The 23,149-nt window shown below is 40.5% G+C and overlaps 1 protein-coding gene across 4 annotated transcripts in view; it reads left to right on the top strand.

The window, feature by feature from the left end:
• LOC102686441 (bactericidal permeability-increasing protein) overlaps window positions 1-23,149 on the top strand; it is a 28,457-nt gene that overhangs the window by 1,634 nt on the left and 3,674 nt on the right. Inside the window, exons 1-14 of one of the 4 annotated variants that reach the window (XM_069179420.1) lie at window positions 7,942-8,087; window positions 8,771-8,971; window positions 10,845-10,962; window positions 13,105-13,219; window positions 13,614-13,745; window positions 15,128-15,283; window positions 16,341-16,404; window positions 16,656-16,716; window positions 17,007-17,098; window positions 17,770-17,946; window positions 20,206-20,265; window positions 20,663-20,830; window positions 21,589-21,656; window positions 22,114-22,156. In XM_069179420.1, the coding sequence (XP_069035521.1) occupies window positions 10,860-10,962; window positions 13,105-13,219; window positions 13,614-13,745; window positions 15,128-15,283; window positions 16,341-16,404; window positions 16,656-16,716; window positions 17,007-17,098; window positions 17,770-17,946; window positions 20,206-20,265; window positions 20,663-20,830; window positions 21,589-21,656; window positions 22,114-22,156 (1,239 nt within the window). In that variant the 5' untranslated portion in view covers window positions 7,942-8,087; window positions 8,771-8,971; window positions 10,845-10,859. Of the gene's footprint in view, window positions 1-7,941; window positions 8,088-8,770; window positions 8,972-10,844; window positions 10,963-13,104; window positions 13,220-13,613; window positions 13,746-15,127; window positions 15,284-16,340; window positions 16,405-16,655; window positions 16,717-17,006; window positions 17,099-17,769; window positions 17,947-20,205; window positions 20,266-20,662; window positions 20,831-21,588; window positions 21,657-22,113; window positions 22,157-23,149 lie in introns of those variants that run through there. The other 3 variants (XM_069179421.1, XM_006639445.3, XM_015364701.2) reach the window with 3 other exon arrangements.

Consider the following 23,149-nt stretch of genomic DNA (forward strand, 5'->3'; position numbering starts at 1 on the left):
ACATTGAGTGTGTATTGTATTATTGTCATATATGTTACGAGCTCTTGATGTGTAAGACAAATTCCCTTTGGGGCAATAAAGGTTTATTCAACTCAATTAAAAAGCAATGAAGGTCACACTACTGAATTTCAGAACCAACAATGTAACAGTCCAGAAGTGGAAAGTATTTGGAAGAGTATTTAAAACAATCATTTTTCAAACACAGGCCTGTGAGTGAACAAGCTATCCAGTCATGTTGTGGAAGATGATATCCTGACTTTTTTCAAGCAGCATTTGGATTAGAACCCCAGAGCACTGAGCTTCTTACAACCAGACAAATTACATTCCACTCATTTATAACCTTTCTTATGTCGGTCCAGCCATTTTCTAACTGTTTCATCAATTCTATCCTGACAATTAATAATAATTATAATAATTGCTTACACTTATATAGCGCTTTTCTGGACACTCCACTCAAAGCACTTTACAGGTAATGGGGACTCCCCTCCACCACCACCAGTGTGCAGCCCCACCTGGATGATGCGACAGCAGCCATAGTGCACCAGAACACTCATCACACATCAGCTCTCAGTGGGGAGGAGAGCAGAGAGTAATGTAGCCAAATCATAGATGGGGATTATTAGGAGGCCATGATTGATAAAGGCCGATGGGAAATTTGGCCAGGACGCCGGGGTTACACCCCTACTCTTTTCAAGAAATGCCCTGGGATTTTTAATGAACACAGAGAGTCAGGAGCTCGGTTTTACGTCTCATCCAAAGGACGGCACTGTTTTCAGTATAGTGTCCCCGTCACTATACTGGGGCATTAGGACCCACATAGACCGCAGGGTGAGCGCCCCCTGCTGGCCCCACTAACACCTCTTCCAGCAGCAACCGTAGTTTTTCCCAGGAGGTCTCCCATCCAGGTACTGACCAGGCTCACACCTGCTGAGCTTCAGTGGGCTGCCAGTTGTGAGTTGCAGGGTGATATGGCTGCTGGTGGGGTACAACCCGGGGTTACACCCCGGACAGGAAACAGGGACTGTCACACCAGGGCCAATTTTCCCAGAATCCGATTAATATTGCAGTATGTCTCTGGATTGAGGGAGGAGACCAGAGCACCTCGAAATCCATGCACACACATGAGGGAACATGCAAGCTCCACACAGACAGCACCCCAAGTCTGGATTTGAAAACAGTGCTAACCATGTGCCACTGTGCTGTGAGGGCAGTCCTCAAACCCGCTCACTAGTAGGGAGGTAATATGTTTATGTTTTTATAGGAGCTTAAAGCAAATTAAAAAAAAACTCTCTGATAGAAAAATTAAAACCATTTAGCTTGTGATTTAGAATTGGGCTGCAGCATAAAATCAGAAAAGACAGCAGTTACTCAGCAAGCCCTGAGTGCAGAAATAATGCTTAAACAAGCAAGCAGATCAGTTAAAGTTAAAGGCTTAACTGGGATAAAAATCCTGGTTCTGGAGTATACCCGTGTCTACTGCTTTGAGAATCACTGCTTTAAAACATTCCACCCACATCTAACAATATGTAAAATCACAGATTTATAAATAAACACAAAGAAGTTCAAGGCTTGAACCTGTACAGTATCATAGACAGTTATTTTACACAACATGTGTTGTCAAATCTAACCCTGTAGATATTCTAGAGTCTGGTCCTAGCCAGAGTTTCAGAACATTGAAACATCTTTGAGGAAAAGAAGTCCTGGATTGTCTTTCTCAGGAGGTTGAGGATATTATATGTTTTACTATAAATAATACAGTGCTTTATAAATATAAAATTATTTTTGATTAAATCATAGTTCACATATAATGGGTAACCACAGAGTAGAGCATCAGTCCCACTGTTTTATATGATTTCAAGGGTCCTGCTGTATATAACACTGCAGAGCACTGTGTATCTCTCACACCTCAGTGAGCATTATCATTCAGCGTGTAGCCCTGCCCTTAACGTATTTCTTACAGACGACATCCTGTTGTTCATCGGGGTGAATGAGGCACAAGAACGTTTTAACGCGCTCTTGTCAACTGAAACTTTGCCTCAGCCCAAGTGCCAGACTTCTAACAGCTCCTCTGCCTTAAAAAGCAAACATTTCACCGCGTTTCAACATGAAACAGGCGAGGCCCTTTTGGGCTGAGCTGGAGAAAAAAAACCCAGTCTGGTTCCACAGATGACTAAAGGCGATGCTGAATTGAGTGTTCTGAAAGTCTGCTTGAGACGGACTGATCTAACTTCTCATCTGTTCAATACCGAAAAAAGTGAAAATGTAGCCCGAAGAACGGCGACTTCAGTTGAGAGTTAACCCACATGGCGTGCATGTCAAGCAATTTGTAGAGTGAGCGGTAACATGTCATCAGCTGACAGAACAGCTTTTGCAACAGAATGATTCTGCCCTAGCATCGGAAACCTTTCCGTGAAGAGAAAAGTAAAAAAAGTGCTGAAAAGGTTTCGTAGCACCAAGATTGACCAACTAACAGGAAAGAACGTGCAACTTCTGTTTGTCCAGTCTTTCGCGAGTTCCCTGTTTTTGTCTTCTTCATTCACAAAATAACCCTGGCGTTTCAGCTTGGCAGGTAGTTCCCCAGTGACAGCGCGGGCAGGCAGGCAGTTTGGCTGCGTTTCAGTTTAAGGGCATCTCCTGAGTTAGAAAACCACCGACACAGCAAGTTAGTGAAAGGTGATGGTGAAAGGAAGAAATAATTCCAAAAACAAATCTTTTAATGCAGGAAATCGCATTGGCGTTTTACACCATACCATACTTCCTGTGACCAAGAGGCTATTGCACACTCATTACATGACCTCTGAGATGGACTCACCCTTTATTTTTATGTTTTGAGAACACTTGACTTATACCATTATTGTATTCTTCTTATTACTGTAAACAATTGTTAGTTTATTTTATTGCCTTACTTGTTCTGGATTCCTGACTCACCTCTGGTTGAAATGGAGGCTCGCCTGTCTATCAGGAGGGATGTGGACATAAAGTCTATTTAACCCGCCAGTAATGGTGTAGCACCATGGTGAAGTCTGGTCTTTGTTGTACAGTACATATCCTTGTGCTGTTTCACAGGTTGGATGTAGGCCTAATTATTGAAGCTGCTAGTAGAGTATTCTTTTTGAGAAATACTTTTTGGTTGAATGTTTTCTTTGTATTTCTTCCACCGGAGAACTTTTAGTATCTTTATATTTTTGCACCTTTCATTGTCTGACTTTTATTTTTTGCCCCCTTTTGACAGCACTCTTGGACTCACTGACAGGTGGTTTCTGTCACACTGCATTATGAAGTAATATCATTCGTGTTATGTCATTTGCCAAACCGCTTTATACCAAATGGTGTCGCAGATTATGAAGTAATGTTATACTTCAAAACAATTACAGCCAATTGAGTTATGGATTGACCACAACAATCACGTGTTGCAGCCAACTGTCCAAGCACGTTTCAATAATATTAACGTCCTCAACACCAACAATATACTTTTCCTTGGCTCATGTTTTGAGATTTACCACTGTTTATACCTGTTTTAATGTGTAAGTGCTTTGAGCCTAGGCTGGAGATCCTGACTACCTAAATATTAATTTAACACTAAAAGCAGGAGAGAAGCCAGCTGGGCCGTATTCACAGGCCAAATCGTTCAGATTAATGGCACTTCATGATTCTCCTCCACAATGTATGATCGGAGGTGTGAGAGCTTTTGTCTTGGGGGAGCCTGTGAGGTAGCCCTTAATTTTGACCTTTCATGAATCAACAGAAGGGCTTCAGGAAGACATAGAATAGATCATAGAATTTCTTCTATTCCAGTGTTTAGGGATGGGTAAACTTCCCAATTTCTCATTCATTATAAGTACTTATTAAATCAGATTTCCTAGTGCCCCTCTGGAGCCTGTCTGTTTTATATTTTTGTAGGTGAAAAACACCCACCCATGCTTGGGTTGTATTTTGGAAATAGGAAAGCAGCCAGAAGAATACATGAGTCAAGAAATGAGTCTCTCCGTCCTTAAATGATTGGTTTTGACATTTCAAATGCCAGCTGAGGTCAGTGTCAAAGTGAGACAGCAGTCTGGTTGTGAAAACAAAAACCACAAGCGAGAAAGTTCGTCACATGATTTTGTGAAACACCTGCCAGTTTCTCTTTTTTGAAAGGCTGCAGAAAGCCATTGAAAAGGCTACACAAACTCCTCCAACGCCCATGATAACTGTGAAGATGTCCTGTGAAGAGGAGTGTGAGGAGAAATTCTTACTTTTAGTCTTCAAATCAATACAATGAAAAGAATGAAGCATGTCAGAGGAAACACATCCGCTGAGCGTATGTGTTAGCTCTAGATTGCTTATCTTCTAAATCACCAAAACCTGTTGCAGGGAAAAGCAGAGCAGTATCAACTCTGAAATCAATCATGTAGCCGCCCAAGACCTGGAATAGGGTTGTGCAGCACCAGTTTTGAAGCAAATTAGAAACAAGCTCTGCTAGCTGTTGAATAACTGCTGTGTGCTGTGCAAAAGAAGAGGGGAGAGATGGCCTTTAGATAAATGACTTTGGTTTATTACAGTTAGACTCTCCATCTGTAGAAGACATACAGTTGTACAATGTTCCATCCATCCATTTCCAAACTGCTGTATCCAATACAGTGTGACAGGAAAGCTTAAGCCTACCCTATCGGGCAATGGGCATGAGGCAGGATACACCCTGGGCAATACGCCACTCCATTGCAGGGACAGGCGTGGACACACTCGCACCAGGGCCAGTTTGCCTTAAGCCAATTAACCTACCAACAAAGGAAAACCCATGTGAACATGGGGAGAACATACAAACTCCACACAGACAGCAGCCCAGGAACTGAACCCAGGGTCCCAGCCCTGGAAGGGAAAAAAGTTAACCACTGTGTCACTGTGGTGCCTGGCTATACAGCATTCCATAAATATAATTCGATATTATGGTGTAGCACAACTTTGGATGCGCTGAAGTAGAATTTCATTGCGATTGAGGCAAAGGCTAGTCACAGACTATGAAAAACTGGCTTCTTGTCATTTAGAGTGATAGCCACCTTTCCAAGAGACATTTAATATTACTAATGTATCAACTAGTTTGACAGAGTTAACATTATATCTTTATGCAAGTTCTCTCAAGATGAAGCTCAGGTAACAATTGCAAACATGCCTTGAGGAACAGGTGTAGCACTGCAAAATTATTTTAGTGGAATGATTAGGCACCGCTCCAGTAAAAGAATTAGGTGACCCCCGGTGAGGGACATGTAGCTCTACTGTATGCAGCTAATAAGCTGCAATATGTCCGAATCTCTGCTGCTAGACTGTAGTTCACACTAGATCCTGGCAGTATCACTCCTAGACTTATATTCTCTTTGTCGCCTGCCCATGAAGTCACATTCAATATAAGATCTTGATACTGACTTTTAAGGCTCTAAATTTGGCTACACCTTTCATCTCTGGACTCCTTCATGTTAACAATCCTTCCCATAGGCTCCTTTGAGTTGAGGCTGGTCCTTTCCACACTGTACCCGGGACTAAATCTTGGTCTTTTCCATCACTGCTCCATTGTTAGGGAATGTCCTTCCTCAGAGACAAATTCTCTCTTCTGATCTAGACTTAACACTTATCTTTTTACGAGAGCCTATGTCTCATTGCATTAGTTTACTCTGTATGTGCTCGTTACATTTACTTTTGTTATGTTTTTCTTTTTCCCCTGTATCACTATGCACACCATCCTTGGGTTTGGAAAGGCCCTTTTTAAATAAAAGCCTGTGGACATTCTGAGCACATACAGTATCTTCCATTGCTGCAGATCCTTTTAAGTGGTGGAAGACTCTTTCAATGTTTATTAACCACCAGCACTCCTCACCACTAGATGGCACTCTACATTTATAACTAGCACTACATTTTCTGAATAGATTTTTCCCCCACAAATCAGCATCTTAATAGTATGGTAACTGTTGACTTAGTTCCCAAAGCTGAACAAAGAAAATTATTTTTAACTATAGAAGGATGATGTAGACCACCCAAACCTTTGAGTGGGTGTGGAGGTTCATTTTACCCTAATGACCTCACTCTGTTAATTTGCTGCTCCCACCTTAAAGTCCTGCAGGTATTTAGGTGAGTGTCTCTGTCAATAGTTCTCCCTTGTGGACTGGAGAAGCCACATCTGACCTGGTGCAGAAAAGTCTGTCTTTTTCTGGTGTTTCAATGTGGTCTTCCAGGAGACAGTATTCTCAACCAACTCATTAATAGTTATGGGTCTCAGGAATATATCAGTTTCTTAGTGACAGCTTGATCTCACTTGAATTTCACCCACTGCATTATCAGTCTGGCACACTTTCACAGTGTCCTTTCCCACTGCTTTCATTACAGGCCATGTTTTGCATCGCTGTATATGTGAAGTCTGAGGACTTACCACACCTCAGAGACGGTCTCTTTCATTGTGCTGGGTCTCACAGCATCCATGTTGGAGTAACTGCAGTCCTCTTGGAAATCTTCTTGTAACATTTCTGGGTGGTTGTTGGCTGATTGTTTCTCTGTCTAGCTAAAATAAAATGTCTTAGCCAGGCATTTGGAGTTTTGTAGACAGTAAGTAGTCTGTTTCCAATCATCTCTTTATGCTGCCCTCCATATGTGCAAAGCTCTGACTGATTTAGTATGTACCATCTCTACCCTACCTACACATACACACTCTCAGGCTATCGAATAGCTTGAATTCAGCCTTTGCTGTCTCATCTTTTATTAACGACCACAGTACACCATAGCATTCCCAAGGAGACTTCTCTCATTTTTCCTATACAGAAGACAAGACTTCAGTATCTTACAGACCCTTCAATGGAACAACAGGAGCTGTGCTTGCCATGCCCTTTTATACCTTGAGAGGTCAACTAATCACGAACAGCTGAGCCTCATCTCACTGGAAACAAGTTAATTCCCCTTCTTCCTGTCTACCTGGAGCTGCAGTTTTCTCCTGGAAGCAGGGCAGAGGAAACTACAAACTTTAGTAGATAGAGGCTTCTCAAATCTCTTGGCCAGAAATATAGTGGATTCCCTCTACAATCCTGCCCAACATTCTGTCATAGGAGTTAGAGTATATTGCTGCTTTTCTGGAACAAGTAAAGGTTTATTCCACGCTGAAAAATGAAAAAAAGAAACAACCTCTGCCTGTGGAGCCTTCTTCAGCTGTGTTTCTTTTCTTCTCTTTTCAGCGTGGAATAAACCTTTACTTGCTCCTTTGCAGCCTATGCATGCTGACATAGCTCCCTACTTCAATCTTTTGCTTTTCTGTCAAGCTGTTCTAGCTATTGTGTGTGAGGACAAAATGCTACCATATCTTATTAAGTCGCTTATTGTAGACAATAGATTGTATGTTTTACTTTATTTATATTTTTTCTTTCTCATCCTACGTTCATGTCTCTTATTTGTAAAGGGGCTCATGTTGTGTAGTGTGTTATTTCTTTTACTTGCCTGCAAAGCACATTTCCCCTCTGGGACAGTGAACAGAAGTAAGTAGAGTCATCTGACGTGGATTCATCTGAGCTGGAATGGGATGGGTAACAGGTATTTCACAGGGGTGACCAACCTTGGGCCTGGAGAGCCACAAACCTGCAGGTCTTCTAGTTCACCCTTAAACACTGACTTGTAAGGAGTGAGTTTGATCAATTTAGTAAATTAATTGATCACATTGAGCTGGAAATTCCAGACAGCTGCCGGGCATCGACCCACTAGGCTTAGTTCCTTTCTTGGTCAGGTGCCATGACAGAGTCATAATGGCCGACACCTCTCCAAGCTTTCTTTAATTCATGTGCAATCCTGTGTACAGTAATAAAAATGTATTTTATGACAGATCTGGAACTGTCTTTAATAGCACTGCGTAAATGCTTTCGATATCTACAAGCACGAGTGTTCCTGGCTCTCGGGAAGCAAACGTGCACAGCTGGAATGTGGTTTAGTGACAATTCACTACAGAGCTGCCCTCTTCCTGGTTCAGAACAGTATGTTAAAGGCAGCCTGTCTCTCTCACCACATTTCACTCCCCTGGAACAAGTGGTTGATTTGCCTCTGCAAGAGGAAGGAGAAGCCCTGCACTGACAGAACCGAACAAGGTAACTGGAGAAAATGCCTGTTCTGTCTTAAAAGAACCTGAGCGAGGGCTCGGGTGGCGATCAGAGAGACACAGATACAGGGAACAGCTGTAGCTGGAGAGTCTAAAGGCTGGTTACAGTTCAGATCTTCTTTACAGATCAGTCGCTTTTAGTTTTCCGAAGCTGTTATGACAAGGAAGTGCCTTGCGATTATTTGGTGAAAGCATTTTTGTGCTTTATTCCACTTTGTTTCACCTTAGCTGCTTGTTAATTTTTGTATTTTGTTTTAATATGCAAAATGTATTTTCTACTCCAGTTTGACAGTCGAGGTTGCGGTTACCTATGTGCAAAACAGTGAGAATTAATCATGCATACTTTGCAATACCTGAATCTAGTGTAGTAATTGGATTTATGTTGAGCTTTTTTGATAAATTGATCTAGTTACAGCTTTATGTCTTGTAGCTTTATGCCTTATACCATCATACCTTGTCTTTATTTAGGGACATTAATGCATTCATAATAAAACCAAATTCATTTTCTGGATGAGTGCTTTTAACAAATCCTACATTGCTTGAACTTCCTTTAACTTGAGGTTCTTGGAGTTTCAATGCTGATTGGCAAACAGAGATTCAAGTCATTTAGCAACACAGGCCACTGTCTTCCATGCAAGAAAACATCACATGACTCCTCCCACTGTTCCCCAGTTTCTGTGTTTGTCAGGGGCCTGTGTTACAGCAAGTGAAGAGTGGGTTACGGGCTGTTGCAGGTGCTGTGGGGGAAGAAGTCGGTAACAGAGAGGAGAACTGCAATCAACCCCAACCTCCCCAAATTCAAATAGATGTGGTGTATGGAACAGTTTGACTTCCTATTTGTTGGTTATTGCTCAAGAACAGATTGTACAGCAGGTAAAAGAAGGAAGCACTATTGGCCGGAGGGTGACTGTAGACTGAACTGAAGTGTCGTGTACACATTTTTCCTTAATGAGTAACGTCACACGCTTCATTTTCGTGCTGAATGTTGTACCCTTTTGCACAAAATAATCTAATATAAAACACCCAAAGCCTCTTATTTATAATATCTCACATGGCAGTATTATCATTTTCCAAAGAGGAGAGACACCGTCCTTTCACTGGTTTTAAATCTATTTCCCTTGGGTTTTTTAGCATTTAATGTGAATTTTCACCCGGTTGTTCCTGTGAAAAGGAAGTGTTCTCCACTGCCTTTTTTGTGCTCTTTACCAGTGCTCACTGAAGCAGCATGTTGTGACTCAGAAACAGGGGGTGAGGCCTGTGTCATGTACTGCTCTTCAGTTCAAGCTTCAGGCACAGTCATGGCTCAGAGTCACAGGCCATGGGAGAAGCTATAAATGTAACTGAATGAATTGTTAACGAGGCCACAGCTATTAATTAACTGAACCCCAGAAACCTTTTCTAGGAGCAGTGATGAACAATTTAGCTCTATGAATAAATGACAGCAAAATAAATCTTCATATACATACACAGAATGGATGTTTAGGGATCTGGGGGAATAGCATTTAATACGACCTTCTCAAAACCTACAAGTTCTCAAAGGTCTTATTTTGCCACACAAAGTAAGTAGATCAAAGCAAAGAAGTTTTTAGAGCGAAAAAATGAACCCAAGAAAGAAACAAAATACACCAAAAAAACCTTTTCTAGAGTTTTTTCGGTGAGCTATTTTGCACTCTGGGTTGTGGTGTTGAAATTTCAGTTGCTGTATTTCAGTAAATTCCAGTTGTTTGTGGTATGCAAATATTTGCACTTTCCACCAAAACACCCTACCCTGTGAGATGACAATGGGGATAGGACACATAACAACGTGGGCCACAGGTCAGGATAAATAGAACACAAAATAATAATAATAATAATAATAATAATAATAATAATAATAATAATAATAATAATCAGAGAGCTCATAGATATCATCTCAGATGTAAGGGGATCTGAAAAGATAGGGTTAATTATTATTAGTCCATATAATTTACTCTCATAACAAGCTGTTGTCAGGGACTGACATCAAATACTGATTTGTTATTATTATTTCATAAGTGTAACTTCCTACCCCATTACATAATATTGTTTTTGTATTGTAGCCCAAGGTTCTTTTCAGAGGAGTCTCAAATATTTTTTACATTCACCACTTTAACGCCTAATCTCTCTGTACCTGCCTGTACCTGTTATTATTTCATAACTTCAAAACGCAGCTCAGGTTATACATGAAATTGAAACAGTCCCTTTGTCAGTATAAGATTTTTTTCTGGATAAAAAGAAAGGTCAGTAAAAGAGAATCTCATAAAAAAGATGTGTCTTCGTTACAGATGCAAACATTTGTGTGAGTCTTTTACTGGGGTGTTATGAAAAGTGGAATATTTGCATTCTAAAACTATTGAGCTGAATGTGTGATAATACAGACCACTTCTTCAGTTTTTAATGGATTTTTAGAGGAGCATCTTTCTCAAATTTCTGAATTCCATATGAAGTAAAATCAATTATTTTAACCAGTCCATTATTTTACATGTCAAAACTTCAGTGTGTACTAATATATTGTGTGTGGAGGATGCTTTCTTTGTCTTTACCTACATAAAATGTGAATAAAAATAGTTTATTACTCTCAGAAGTGGACAAAGAATGTAATAGTGCTTGATCCTTCATTGTATCTCAGACTAAAAGATTGTTCAGGAAAGATATTAATTATTTGTAGTTATTATAATAATTGATGTGTCCTGCAGCGTAACTCGTGTGGCCTGCTTTCGTCTTCCAGGCTGCTGAAGACACTATGGCTGTGTTGTGGCTGCTTCATCTTCTCGTCCTCAGCCCTTTGTCCCTGTGCACAAACCCAGGCATCACTGTGAGACTCACACAGAAGGGACTGGAATATGGTAGGTGTACAGCTCTACAACTTGCCCGCCAGCCGGGAAATGTCAAGCCCAGAACAGCGACACAAGCTCATGTATAATTTAGAACTGGCCATGAACTGAAGCCCATGTCTGAGTCAAATTGTTAGTAGCAATGGGCTGTCTGTCATCATTTTTTCAAAAATAAAATCACTCTCACTCTGGGGGAAATTAGACATGCCCCCCAGTCACTTTCTGCACTGTGATTTTAAGGAAAGTACAGTATATGTGAGTGTGGAGTATGCCTTTTACTTCCAAATTTATCTCCTTGGAACAGCCTTTTAATTAAATATCTCTGTTTGTTCTGAACATCTGAAACATCTGAGTATTGAATCTGAGTAGATTTCCCTCCACTTATATGCCTCTTTTCTGAACACTTCACTCAAAGCGCTCACCCCCTTCCATTACCACCACTGTGTAGCCCCCAACTGGATGATGCGCCAGTACGCTCCCCACACACCAGCTCTCAGTGGGGAGGAGGACAGAGTGAAGACGTTCTCTTTCCCCTTTACCTGCCATCAAAAATTAGTTTAAACGAAGGAAGAGACTTCTCAAGATGTCTTCATATGTTGATGAAATGTTATTTTTTTCTGACCAATAGGGATTCCATTAATATCTTTGGAAGATTTCATTGAACTCTCACAGAAAAAAGCGGTCAAAGAGTGGGATCTTTCCTGCTTTCCAGTATACATCATCGAACGGAATTTCAAATGAAACCAACTCAAATTATCTTTGGAATTTGTATAGATAGATAGATGTCACACTAATAAATGTTAAATTGCATTCCCTGGTGGATAAAATGTCGAAAAACTTAAAATTCTCTCACATTTACTCAAAAGGGGAGAATTATAGTGAAAAATATTCATGTTTTTCCTTGAATCCTTTATTCATTTTGAAAAATTAATAACCCATCACCAGTTTTCTGTGGAATTTGCTTTGTCACCTCTTTAAGATGGTTGTGGTCTCACACACCCTCAGTAATATCACAGAGCAGTTCAGAGCATTAACCCTCACACACAGATTCTCTAGATTCCAGAACCATCATAACATTTGAACTCTATAACTGTCATAAAACATATACACGTGTCTTCAGTCTCTTGAGACTTTTCCTCATGGGGGGAAACACATTATGCCAAAAAACGTATTTTTAGATTTTAGCTGAAACGCCTGGGTGATTCTGAGCTGCAGGAAGATATGCATGAATGGTATCTGGATGTTTCTGTTTATGTTCTCCCCAAAATAATAAGATAAGAGATAAGATGAAGAAGCAATAAAGTAACGCTTGGATATGCTGTATAGCAAGAATGTTGAATAAGTTTTAGAATGCATTGGTAAGATCTCATGTAGAATACTGTTTAATTTTGGTGACCATAACATTGAAAGAAAAGCATTGTCTAAGTAAATAGACAGAAGTAAACTTCAAATAAGAAAAATATAAATATATCGTTATTCCCAGTTTGGGGGAACTGTTATTTACAGATAGGTCAAAGGAAATAATTCTCTTCAGTCTAGAACAAACAATTTGAATATATGTTGTGATATCCCAAGGGGAGTGGGTATATCTGGAATCTTTCAATAAGTGAGCTCTTGGCTTAAATAACACTCTCCCAACGATAAGTCCTGTCAGGACTTGCCAGGGGATGCTCTCTTGGAAAGAGAAAATGCAAAAGAATCCTCACTAATATAATAACTGAGGAAAACGATAAAATCAATCTGTCCCACAAAGGCCCACAATCTCTCTTCAAAAGGAAAGCACCTCAAAAAATCCTTTTCAGAACAAAAATGGAGAAAAAACAGTTACTTGCGTCCATCCTGTTTAAGCACAACTTCGGCTTCTTTCCCTTCCTATTTTATACCCTTATATGACCTTTCCACTCAATCCATTACATCATCACTTAGAATTCTAAATGTAGTGTAAATGTAGTGTTTTAACTTGGCTCAATTAGTTCAATTAATGAATTAATTGACACCCGATGAGTCTATTTACAAATAATGAAGTCCTTTTGACAGCCTCTTGTGGAAGGCCGATATTACGACAGCCCTTCCGAAGAGCACGTACTGTACGGTACTCTATATATCCAATATTCTCCAAACTGTCTCCACACTAAACACCTGTTCTCTCCTCAGGCCGTCAGATTGGAATAGCAGTCCTGCAGCAGAAATTGAAATCTGTTCATATTCCTGACATATCAGGGAAGGAGTCAGTGTCACCAGTTGGCAGTGTAGAGTACAGTCTGTCAGGGTGAGTGTCAGGCTCTGATTTCAATTCCGGGAGACAGAAAAGCTGACTACGCTTTCAGTCAGTGTCTTATATTAATTAATTCCAAAGCGTGAGGGAACATTTCTGTGTGTAAGTTTCTTGAAATGCACCTACTATATTTTTTTTTGTCAAGTGCTACGTTTTGCCGGATGTTCAAGTTGAAAGGAAACCCTTTGGTCCTGATATTTGAAGTAGTGGAAAAGTGACCATCTATAAGAAATGACGTCCCCAAACCCAATCCAACACAATCATCCAGAAGTCTAAAGTTGTTAGAGTTTATTCTAAAGTAATACTCAATGTGGGAAAAGTGAAGTTTACTTGGCCCAGAGAAGTATTGCTTGCTTTTACCTCACAGTTGATTTTCTTGTACTTCCAGGATGCAAGTAGTGAGTCTTGGCCTACCTCAGTCATCGCTTGTGTTGGCACCAGGCAGTGGGCTCAGCCTGTCCATTGGCAATGCCTACATCAGCATCGATGGGAACTGGAGAGTGAAATACTTAAAGTTCATGTAGGTTTAACATTCCAGGTCTGGGATTAATCTTTTAAATAAACAACATGTTGCATAATTTGGTTTCCATAACTACGAGCACAATCTAATTACAGTTTTACAAGAGACAACACTGTCTTAGCACTACTCTTTCCTCCTTTTTGTAGTACTTTTAAAATCAAAGTTGGACTTTAAAACTTTTGCTGCAGTGATTATATCAGTGATTATCCCTTCTTTAAGTTGCAATTCACAGTTAAGGGAATTTAATAGCGTCTGTTAAAAGCACTCAATCCAGGAAAAAAAACAAGCAACATCAGTCAAATACGTGGTATCCTCATTTCTTGATTCCATTAAATCTTTGATTTCTGACAAAATGAAATAAATCAACACAGGATTCCTCCTTTGTTTATCCGTTTGAACTTCAGTGTGCAACAGAAATCATAGCCCTCAGATGACAGTTCATCCTGAATTATCTTGAACCTTCAGTGACCGGAACTTAAATTAACAATTCTAATGACAGGTATCATTACATGTCAAATTCCAGTTCCTTTGGCACAAATTGCCTGCTGGTTAAAATAATGAAAGGTCAAAAGACAAGGGAGATGTGTCTTTGCGATCCGCAATGAAACCTACATGCTCTGTAGTGCACCATCACATATGGTCAGTTTGAAAAAAGTATTTGATTGACGTGTTAGAGATGAAGGGAAATGTGACCCCTGTGTTTTCTGGAATGAGATTAATTACAAATGACAAGAGTTGCTTTGTTCTGTAAATGCTATTATGATTACATGATTAGATCTGGAAGATTTGTCTTAAAAATAATCAAATAATGGGTATAATGATATATTCTTACACCAAGTCCCAAAATACCAGATGACCAGAAGTTGCATGGGACAAGTCACTTAAGAAGATCATCTACAAATATAATAATTCATAGCACTTCTAAAGTAGTCTGCATAATGTGCCACTATACTCTGAATCAGGGGTAAAATAATTGATTTAATAATGATATAATAATGCATACTAAAGAGCAGAGTAGGATAAAGAACTACTATAGTCTAGTCAGCTGCAGTATTAAGTTTTTATCTGAATTATTGATAGAGTGATTATATACTGTTTATATCAATAACATTTGTTTTCTCCATGGAATATTTGTATTTGTTTCATAAAATATTGAGAATTATTATTGTAGAAGTGCTCCACCACAGATATGAGTAAATATTTCACCAAATACACTAAATTAATTCCACCACTGATATGAGTGAAAACTCCCCCAAATACACTAAATTAACACACAAGCAGAACTGTTTCAGGCCCACTTTTGATATTGGACACGAGTGTCTCTGAGAGCAGCGTGATGCTCCAAGGGACATGTCTCAGGTGTTTGCTCTCTGGCCACACAGAAAGGACCACGGCTCCTTCGACCTGTCGGTGAGCGAGCTGACAATCTCCGCCGTCATGGCAGTAGGCAGCGATGAGACTGGCCGGCCCACAGTGAGCTGCACCAGCTGCTCTGCCAGTGTAGGGAGTGCCAAAATCAAGTTTCACGGAGGAGCCAGGTAATTCCCTCAGGGGCCTGTCCGTTCAAGGGGCTTCATTTGGCACAACTGAAGAATTTCAGGCTTGCCAAAGCGCATACAATTAACACAACGTTTAGAGACAGACTAGCTCAGTCCATTCAATTGGAGAAATCCCAGGCTTGAAAGTTGTCTTTTCCATCATTTTAACCATTTCTTTTCTTGGTCTTTATCTGTTTCATTGCTTTTACATACTACAAGTCAATAACTTACGTTGTTGTGGCAAAACTCATTCTCAGGACATGTTAATTAGACTGTTGTTGCTACAGAGGTAGTTTAACTAGTCCTCACCCTCCAAGCTGGTCTTGGGGTGATTACAGCCCAGTAAACTGCCACGATGCTAATCTACAAGTTGACCAACCATTGTCTCTTATGCCAGAGAGAAACTGCATTGGTACTCGAAGGTTACAACACATAGGCATGCTGGGGTAAATGCTGTAAATACAACTGGCTAAGTCTTCTGACAGAGGAAGAAGGATAAGGATAATATCAGACCAACTCATAAGACTGTAACGTGACGTACGAGCGAATAAGTACAGGTTGTGCAGCAGATATTTCAGCACATAAATGTTCCAATGTGATCTGCATGTAGGGTTAACAAGTAAGTAGTTTTTGTCGGCAAAACCATCTCTAAATCTAAATCAATATTTCTATTGGATTAAAAGAAATGTGTTCACAAGCTTGTTTGTTTACAGTGTAATAGGGCTGCACACATTTCTGGACGTTTTATTGCCTCATTCTGAATCGCACAACATGGCGCTGCACATACCTGGAAATGTAATCTATTTTGTGAAGTAAATTGGAGGTTTTACAAGTTACTGTGTACAACTTTCATTGCCATTTGAAGTGCACTCATCAATGCTGATTCTTCTAACCCCGAAATATGAAAATAGCATTGCAGGTCCCCCTTAAGACCAACTAACCAGTGAATGTGAAGCAGATTATAAATGACTAGCGATACAACAACAGCAAAACATCTTAAGATTTCAGCACAATCTGTTTAACAACATTAACAACATCTTCTACTTTGTCTTTAAAGCTGGCTCTACAACCTTTTCAGTTCGTTTATCGACAAAGCCCTGCGAAATGCTCTTCAGGATAAAGTGAGTATTGCAACAGACACGAAACCATTAGATATGCATTTCCATCCAGCACTACGAGCTGTCACAGGTGTGATGGAGCACTCAGGGCAATCAATAAGACTGCATATAGTCGGTAGCTTTGAACTAGGGCAGCATGAGAGGTTTGGATCAAGCAGATGTGTAAAGATGTTAACGAACAGTCAGTGAGAGAGCTTTCCTCTGTGTAGTCCCTATGACATTCACTAACCTCCAGCTTCATGGTGTCATTTCAGCTCTGTCCCTTGGTTACTGATGCCATAGCTGGGATTAATCCTCACCTGAAAACTCTGAATGGTAGGCAGGCATTGAAGATCACCTCACACATACTCTCCTGGAACAATGCCTCAGTGCATTGTTATAAGAGAACTTTACTCTTATAAAAGTTTTTGCTTGAATTTAATAAGAAAGCATTCATATCCCACTCCTTTTCAAAACTGTGTATTTTTCTGGCCAGTGTGGAATATAAAGCTAGACTGATACAATAAATATTCACAATCATTAATGTCCCACAGACGTAAATGTTTGCTGTCTCATATACAGTTATATGGTGTAATTAGTGGGTTTACTGTCCATACATCTTCCAGTGTTGGCCAAGGTGGATCAGTATGCCGAGATTGAATACTCCATGGTCTCATCCCCTGTTATAACGAAAGACTATATTGATCTGAACTTAAAGGTAAGCAAGACAGATGTTAAAGCTGTATACATACTACATACTTAATGTACCATATTAATATCAACCTTGTGGCTATCTAAACCTTTTTGATAAGTATTTTTAAGCCAACAAGAATATGTGATGCTTAAATTACGTATAATACACATTAACAATATAAAAGATATAAATAGTTGGTGCAGTGTTGTGCCACCTGAGACCCTCACTATCTCAAAAATACAATCTGACAGCCAAGCTTTTACAACCCGCCTTTGCATGGACCCTCTTCAATTGGAAGGAAACTGACCCAACATAGTTTGTTCAAGGGATCAGAAATGTGATGCAGTTTCTTAAGCTGAAGAAATTTAGATACACACTTAGAGGGTCCAACATAACATCTTTTAAAGCTTGGCAACCATTACCAAACTCTTCTGAGACTTTGAAACTCTCTTCTACACCCTAGACCTTAATCTATAGCTAATTGGCTACTCAGGTGATACACTTTTTTAAAAATATATTGATTTGTGTGAAAGCAAGTGTAATAAAAGTTTATGGTTGCCCTAAAATGAATGCAGCATCATCTCTTCAGCCAACATGGTGAAGTCTTCAGAGACAAATATTTCAAAGGGATATATAACTCTGTAGTTGGAAAGCTAAAATTAACACGAGCTCTCCTTTTCGGCCTCCCTCTGCAGGGTGAGTTCTATAATATTGGGAAACACCAGGAGCCTCCTTTTCCTGCTCCGGGCTTCTCCCTGCCCGCCCAGGCCAACAGCATGCTGTACTTTGGAGTGTCCCAGTTCACGCCCAACAGCGCTGGCTTCGTCTACAGCACGACGGGTGTGCTCAGCATCAACGTCACGGACGACATGGTCTGTCTCCCGCCTTCGCAAACATTGAAACAGCACAAACCTCAGCTAACCGTAGTCCCTACCTCACTGGGTAAAAGCACAGTAACGTGTGACAAAGAACAGTACATCCCTCCATTTTTTTTAACGGCTTCATCCCACACAGGGTCACAGGGGTGCTGGAGCCTATCCCAGCAACCAACAGGCACAAGGCAGGATACACCCTGGACAGGACGACAGTCCATCTCAGGGCAGACACACACTCACACCAGGGTTGGTTTTCCCAGAAGACAATTAACCTACCAGTATGTCTTTGGACTGTGGGAGGAAACTGGAGCACCTGGAGGAAACCCATGTGAATGCAGAGAGACCATACAAACTCCACACAGATAGTACCCCAGTCCAGAATTGAATTGAGGGTCTCTGAGAGGCAGCAGTGCTAACCACTGTGCCAGCATATGGCCCAAGATCCATACAAATAATAGGAAAAATAATCAAAACACGTATGGAGTATATTAAACAAAGTTGCTTTGGTATGAAAATTAAATGTTCAGGAGAAATACCCTAAACTACTCTGGGAAATTTTGCAGGGTAATGACGGCTGTCAGGATGAGGCCACCAAAGATATCGCATTCTTTTGTCATGCTTCTGTTTGGTCCTGTGATCTAGCTGTTGTTCAAAAGTCTGTTCCACAATGGTTACCAACTTCAATCGATCATCCCAACAGATCCTGAAGTAACTTGATTTGCTCAACCGGAACAAATTCCATTTGCTTTAGGACATGATTTAACTGATGATTCATATAAAATATTATTCTGACAGGAGTGATCAATCCCTATAATGTGCCACTCTACTCTGCATCAGGGGTGGAGTTTGCAGCAAAGCTAAAGAGTACATTTTCCTCTTCAGATACGACCTACATTTTCCATAAACATTTGTGAACACCACACCTGCATGTTATAGGAAACATTGTACCTACAGTGCCTAAAAATCTTCCCCCGCTTTCTGTATATTAGCTCACTCTCCAGCTGTAAGCAACAACACCAGTGTTGATTTTCCATACCACACATCATGCAATCTGATTGCTAACACCAGGCATAGGAACTGCTCAGAGTGGTAGAGTGGGTGAAACAAAGCATTCAGCCTTTCAATAATTTCAACAAATACATTTCAACATTGAACTAGGTGAAATCTGAAAGAATATGTCCACGTTTTATTTATATCACACACTTCAGGCCTCTGAATCAACACACAAAGATGCCCCCTTCGCATAAAACAAGTAGACTATTCTAATTTCCGACTGACACTCACAGATAGATTACAGCTGCAAACTCTATCGATCTAGGAGAAAACAGGCAAATGGCCAGTGGATTCAATCAAATTTGTCTGCATTTCCAATGAAATTGGTTTGGCACCCGAGCCCACTTTCGCTATTTATCTGCCACATGCTCTCTGAGACACTACCACGCTTGGAAATCTTCATAGTTGTTTGCCATTTTCTAGAACTGATTGAATTTGAGTTTGTGAATATGGTCGTAAATGTGCAGTAAGTTGAGTTAAATTATTTCCTCCAGCGTCTGTAGCCTTTATAAAACATTAGTAAGCAGCAAATTAAAAAGGAATTACAACACCCAAGTATTAGATGTATACTGAGCGCTCAGGGATAGTGAGATTTGTCCTGCTCAGCTAGGGGCCATGTCCAGAGTCCATTCAGACTGAGAAGTCAACTAAGGGGTATCTCTAAAGGTGGAGATGGGGTGCAGGAGAGAAATGCGAGATGAAATGCAAAAGGAGGATTTTCTGTACTATATATATGTAGCTTTCAAAGAAATAAGGTGAGGAAGGGGTGAAAGTGACTGGGTTGTCGTCAATCCTCACAAACATCAGTACAGAACTCTGCACTTAGCACTTAAGTCAATGTTTAATTTTAAATAATTAGTTAAACGGGTTTTGATAAAAAACATAGGTATGTGTGTGAAGGAACAGAAAAGGGGTCAGTAAGGAAGTGCATATAAGTGAGTTTTCCAAGTGAGTTTGTTCGAGGATACTGAATTTGTGTAGATGACTTGCATATTTGTCGTTTTTTTGTTTAATATTTGTATGTTCCACCATTGTTGCACCTATTCTTAACTCACTTCACTGTTTTCATTAAAAACACTTAAACCTTTAAATTTTTCCATACTTTACATTACTGTAAACATCTATGATTTCTTAGAAAATAGGACTCCCTTCTGTTAATTGATAACTGATTAAGAAAACGAACTAACTTTGTTTTATTCACAGATTCCAAAATCCTCACCCCTGAGACTGAACACCAAAACCTTTGGGGCCTTCATTCCTGAGGTTGTCCAGTTTCTCTTTATCTTCCAACAGTTCACAGCACTTCAGTACAGTTTTTAATTTTCGTGTACAGTGGATGGTTGGTGTCAAGATAATTAAAGGGACTTTAATGTCTACAAAAAATGAAATCATCTTAAATACAGATGCACGGTAGTGAAACAGAAACCTCTAATACATTGATAATACTGCATGATCAGCTTTGCTTTAACGTTCTTACAATATGTTATTTTATCAGCTACACATTAACAGCTGTTGTTGCTCTTTTTCTAAATACAGGTCTGTAAAGTGCAATTTTTTTTACAGGCATTAGCTAAAAGCTTATGGATCTACCAATCCACCACAGAATGTTTCTATTCAGTTTCTTTAAGCACTGGGATCTGTAACTCCCTCTGACTTTCAGATTGCCAAGCGCTACTCTGGCCTACAGATAGAGCTGCTGGTAAAGTCCACCAAGCAGCCATTTGTCACCTTCCAGACCAACAACATGACACTGCAGGCCGTCGGCAGCATCACCGCATACGCCATCCAGCCCAACTCCACTCTCACGCCTCTCTTCATCCTCAGTGTGGTGAGTCCATTTTCACAGCTGTCACTCTTGACTTATACAGGCACTGAGCTCAAAGACCTGATTCACCAAACTTTTCATTGACAACCCACTGAACCTAAGCAGGTGTGAGCCTGGTCAATACTTGGATGGGAGACCTCCTGGGAAAAACTAAGGTTGCTGCTGGAAGAAGTGTTAGTGGGGCCAGCAGGGGGCGCTCACCCTGCAGTCAGTGTGGGTCCTAATGCCCCAGTGTAGTGACGGGGACACTATACTGTAACAGGCGCCGTCCTTCAGATGAGACGTAAAACTGAGGTCCTGACTCTCTGTGGTCTGGGTTAAAAATCCCAGGGCATTTCTTGAAAAGAGTAGGGGTGTAACCCGGGCGTCCTGGCCAAATTTCCCATTGTCCCTTACCAATCATGGCCTCCTAATAATCCCCATCTCTGAATTGGCTTCATTACTCTGCTCTCCTCCCCACTGATAGCTGATGCGTGGTGAGCGTTCTGGCGCACTATGGCTGCATCATCCAGGAGGGGGCTGCACATGTGTGGTGGTGGAGTGGAGTCCCCATTACCTGTAAAGCACTTTGAGTGTCCAGATAAGCGCTATATAAGTGTAAGCAATTATAATAATTATTATAATTATATATCAGCTTGTCCTTTGCCTGATGTAGGCTCTAAAGGAAATTTCGTAGTGGGGCGACTTGTAAACTAGTTCAAGCTCTGTATCCGAGTGGGTCTGGTATTTCATCTGGGAACTAATGCTGGTCTTGCTTTCAGGATGCCAGTGTGAGTGGAAACGTCTATGTTTCTGGGGTAAAAGTGGCCGGTTCGCTGTCTCTTAACAGGTAAGCAGCCTTGCTTTTGCTTCGTATAAGCATACAAATATCATATAAAATAAATAATAGGCTTCAGAGAAAACAGAAAGACTGATTAGATATCAGGGTGGCATGGTGCCTGTGTGGTTAGCATGACCTTGGGTGCTGTCTGTGTGGAGTTTATATGTTCTCTCCATGTGCACATGGATTTGCTCAGGTTGCTCTGGTTTCCTCCCACATACAAAGACATACTGGTAGGTTAACTGCCTTCTGGGAAAATCGGCCCTTGTGCGAGTGTGCGAATCTGTGTGTGTCTGCCCGGTGATGGACAGATGTGCTGCTCAGGGTGTCTACTGCCTTGTGCCTGTTGCTTGCTGGGATAGATTCCAGATCCCCAGTGACCCTGAATTAAATAAAGAGAAATTATTAGATATCACATTGATGTGAAAGACAATGAATTATAACAAACTACCATCATTTCCTGCAGTTTTAAGCTGTCCTTGGTCACAAGCTACGTGGGTCCATTTCAGGTAAGACACTTATTTACATGTTCTGGTCAAAGTAAGACAGTAGATCACTATAGAAATGGTGTAAAATACATGTTGTATCTGTAAGGCTGCAGGAGTCAGAACAGCATTTCCCGTTGGCATTTATTTTAAAAGGCATTTTTTACAAAATAAATATAAAAGGAGTTGGCAATGCACAGCACTCATGCCAGGTATGGCACATAAACTGATTCGGAGTGGCACCCACATTGCAGTCGAAGAAACTAAGCTGGAAAAAAATATATAGAAACTACGCATGACTTGTCAATGTCTAAACTATGCTACCCAAAGAATGCTCTTTGGTATGGAGAGACTGGTAGATTTATTACATTACTTTCAGTGAGAGAAGCATCTGGGAGAAAACATGGTGAAAAGGAGAAAGGAAAAGGAAAGTGCAGGGGTAAATATTTTGGACAAGGAATTTTGCTAGTCCCTAGCAAAGCAAAATTAGATGTTTGCTCCTTTCAGCCATCTTGGAAAGAATAAAACACTTTTGTTCAACATCAAGACAGTGCTGGTGGTGCTCCGTGTTGTGAGAGAGTTGTCAAACGCATGTTCAACAGCATTTTGAGACAAAGCTTGAAAAATCTATTCAAGGACGAAGTGGACAAAGCTGAGTCAGGGAAACGGGCCATAGTGAAGTATTTAAAGGAAGTCAGGAACTTTACTTGTGCTTCTACTTTTTGATCATGTCGTGTCAGCAAATGTCAGGCCATAGAGGGAAGCTACAAAATTGCACAACGTGTTGCAAATCGTGGAAAGCCATTCATAGATAGGGAGTATATAAAAGAGGTGTTGGTCGATCTTCTCCATGAAGAAAGACTTAAAGAACCTGCGTTTGCCAGATCAGAGGAGAGGCATATAAGCAAAACAACAGAAAACAAGCAAACAGCAGACATACGTTACAAGATGTAATAGTATTTAGTGTTTCACTTGTTGAGTGTGTGGATCATAATGACCAGATACTGGGACTCAAAG

The sequence above is a fragment of the Lepisosteus oculatus genome, chromosome 16 (genome assembly GCF_040954835.1).
Source record: "Lepisosteus oculatus isolate fLepOcu1 chromosome 16, fLepOcu1.hap2, whole genome shotgun sequence".
Lineage (NCBI taxonomy): Eukaryota > Metazoa > Chordata > Actinopteri > Semionotiformes > Lepisosteidae > Lepisosteus > Lepisosteus oculatus.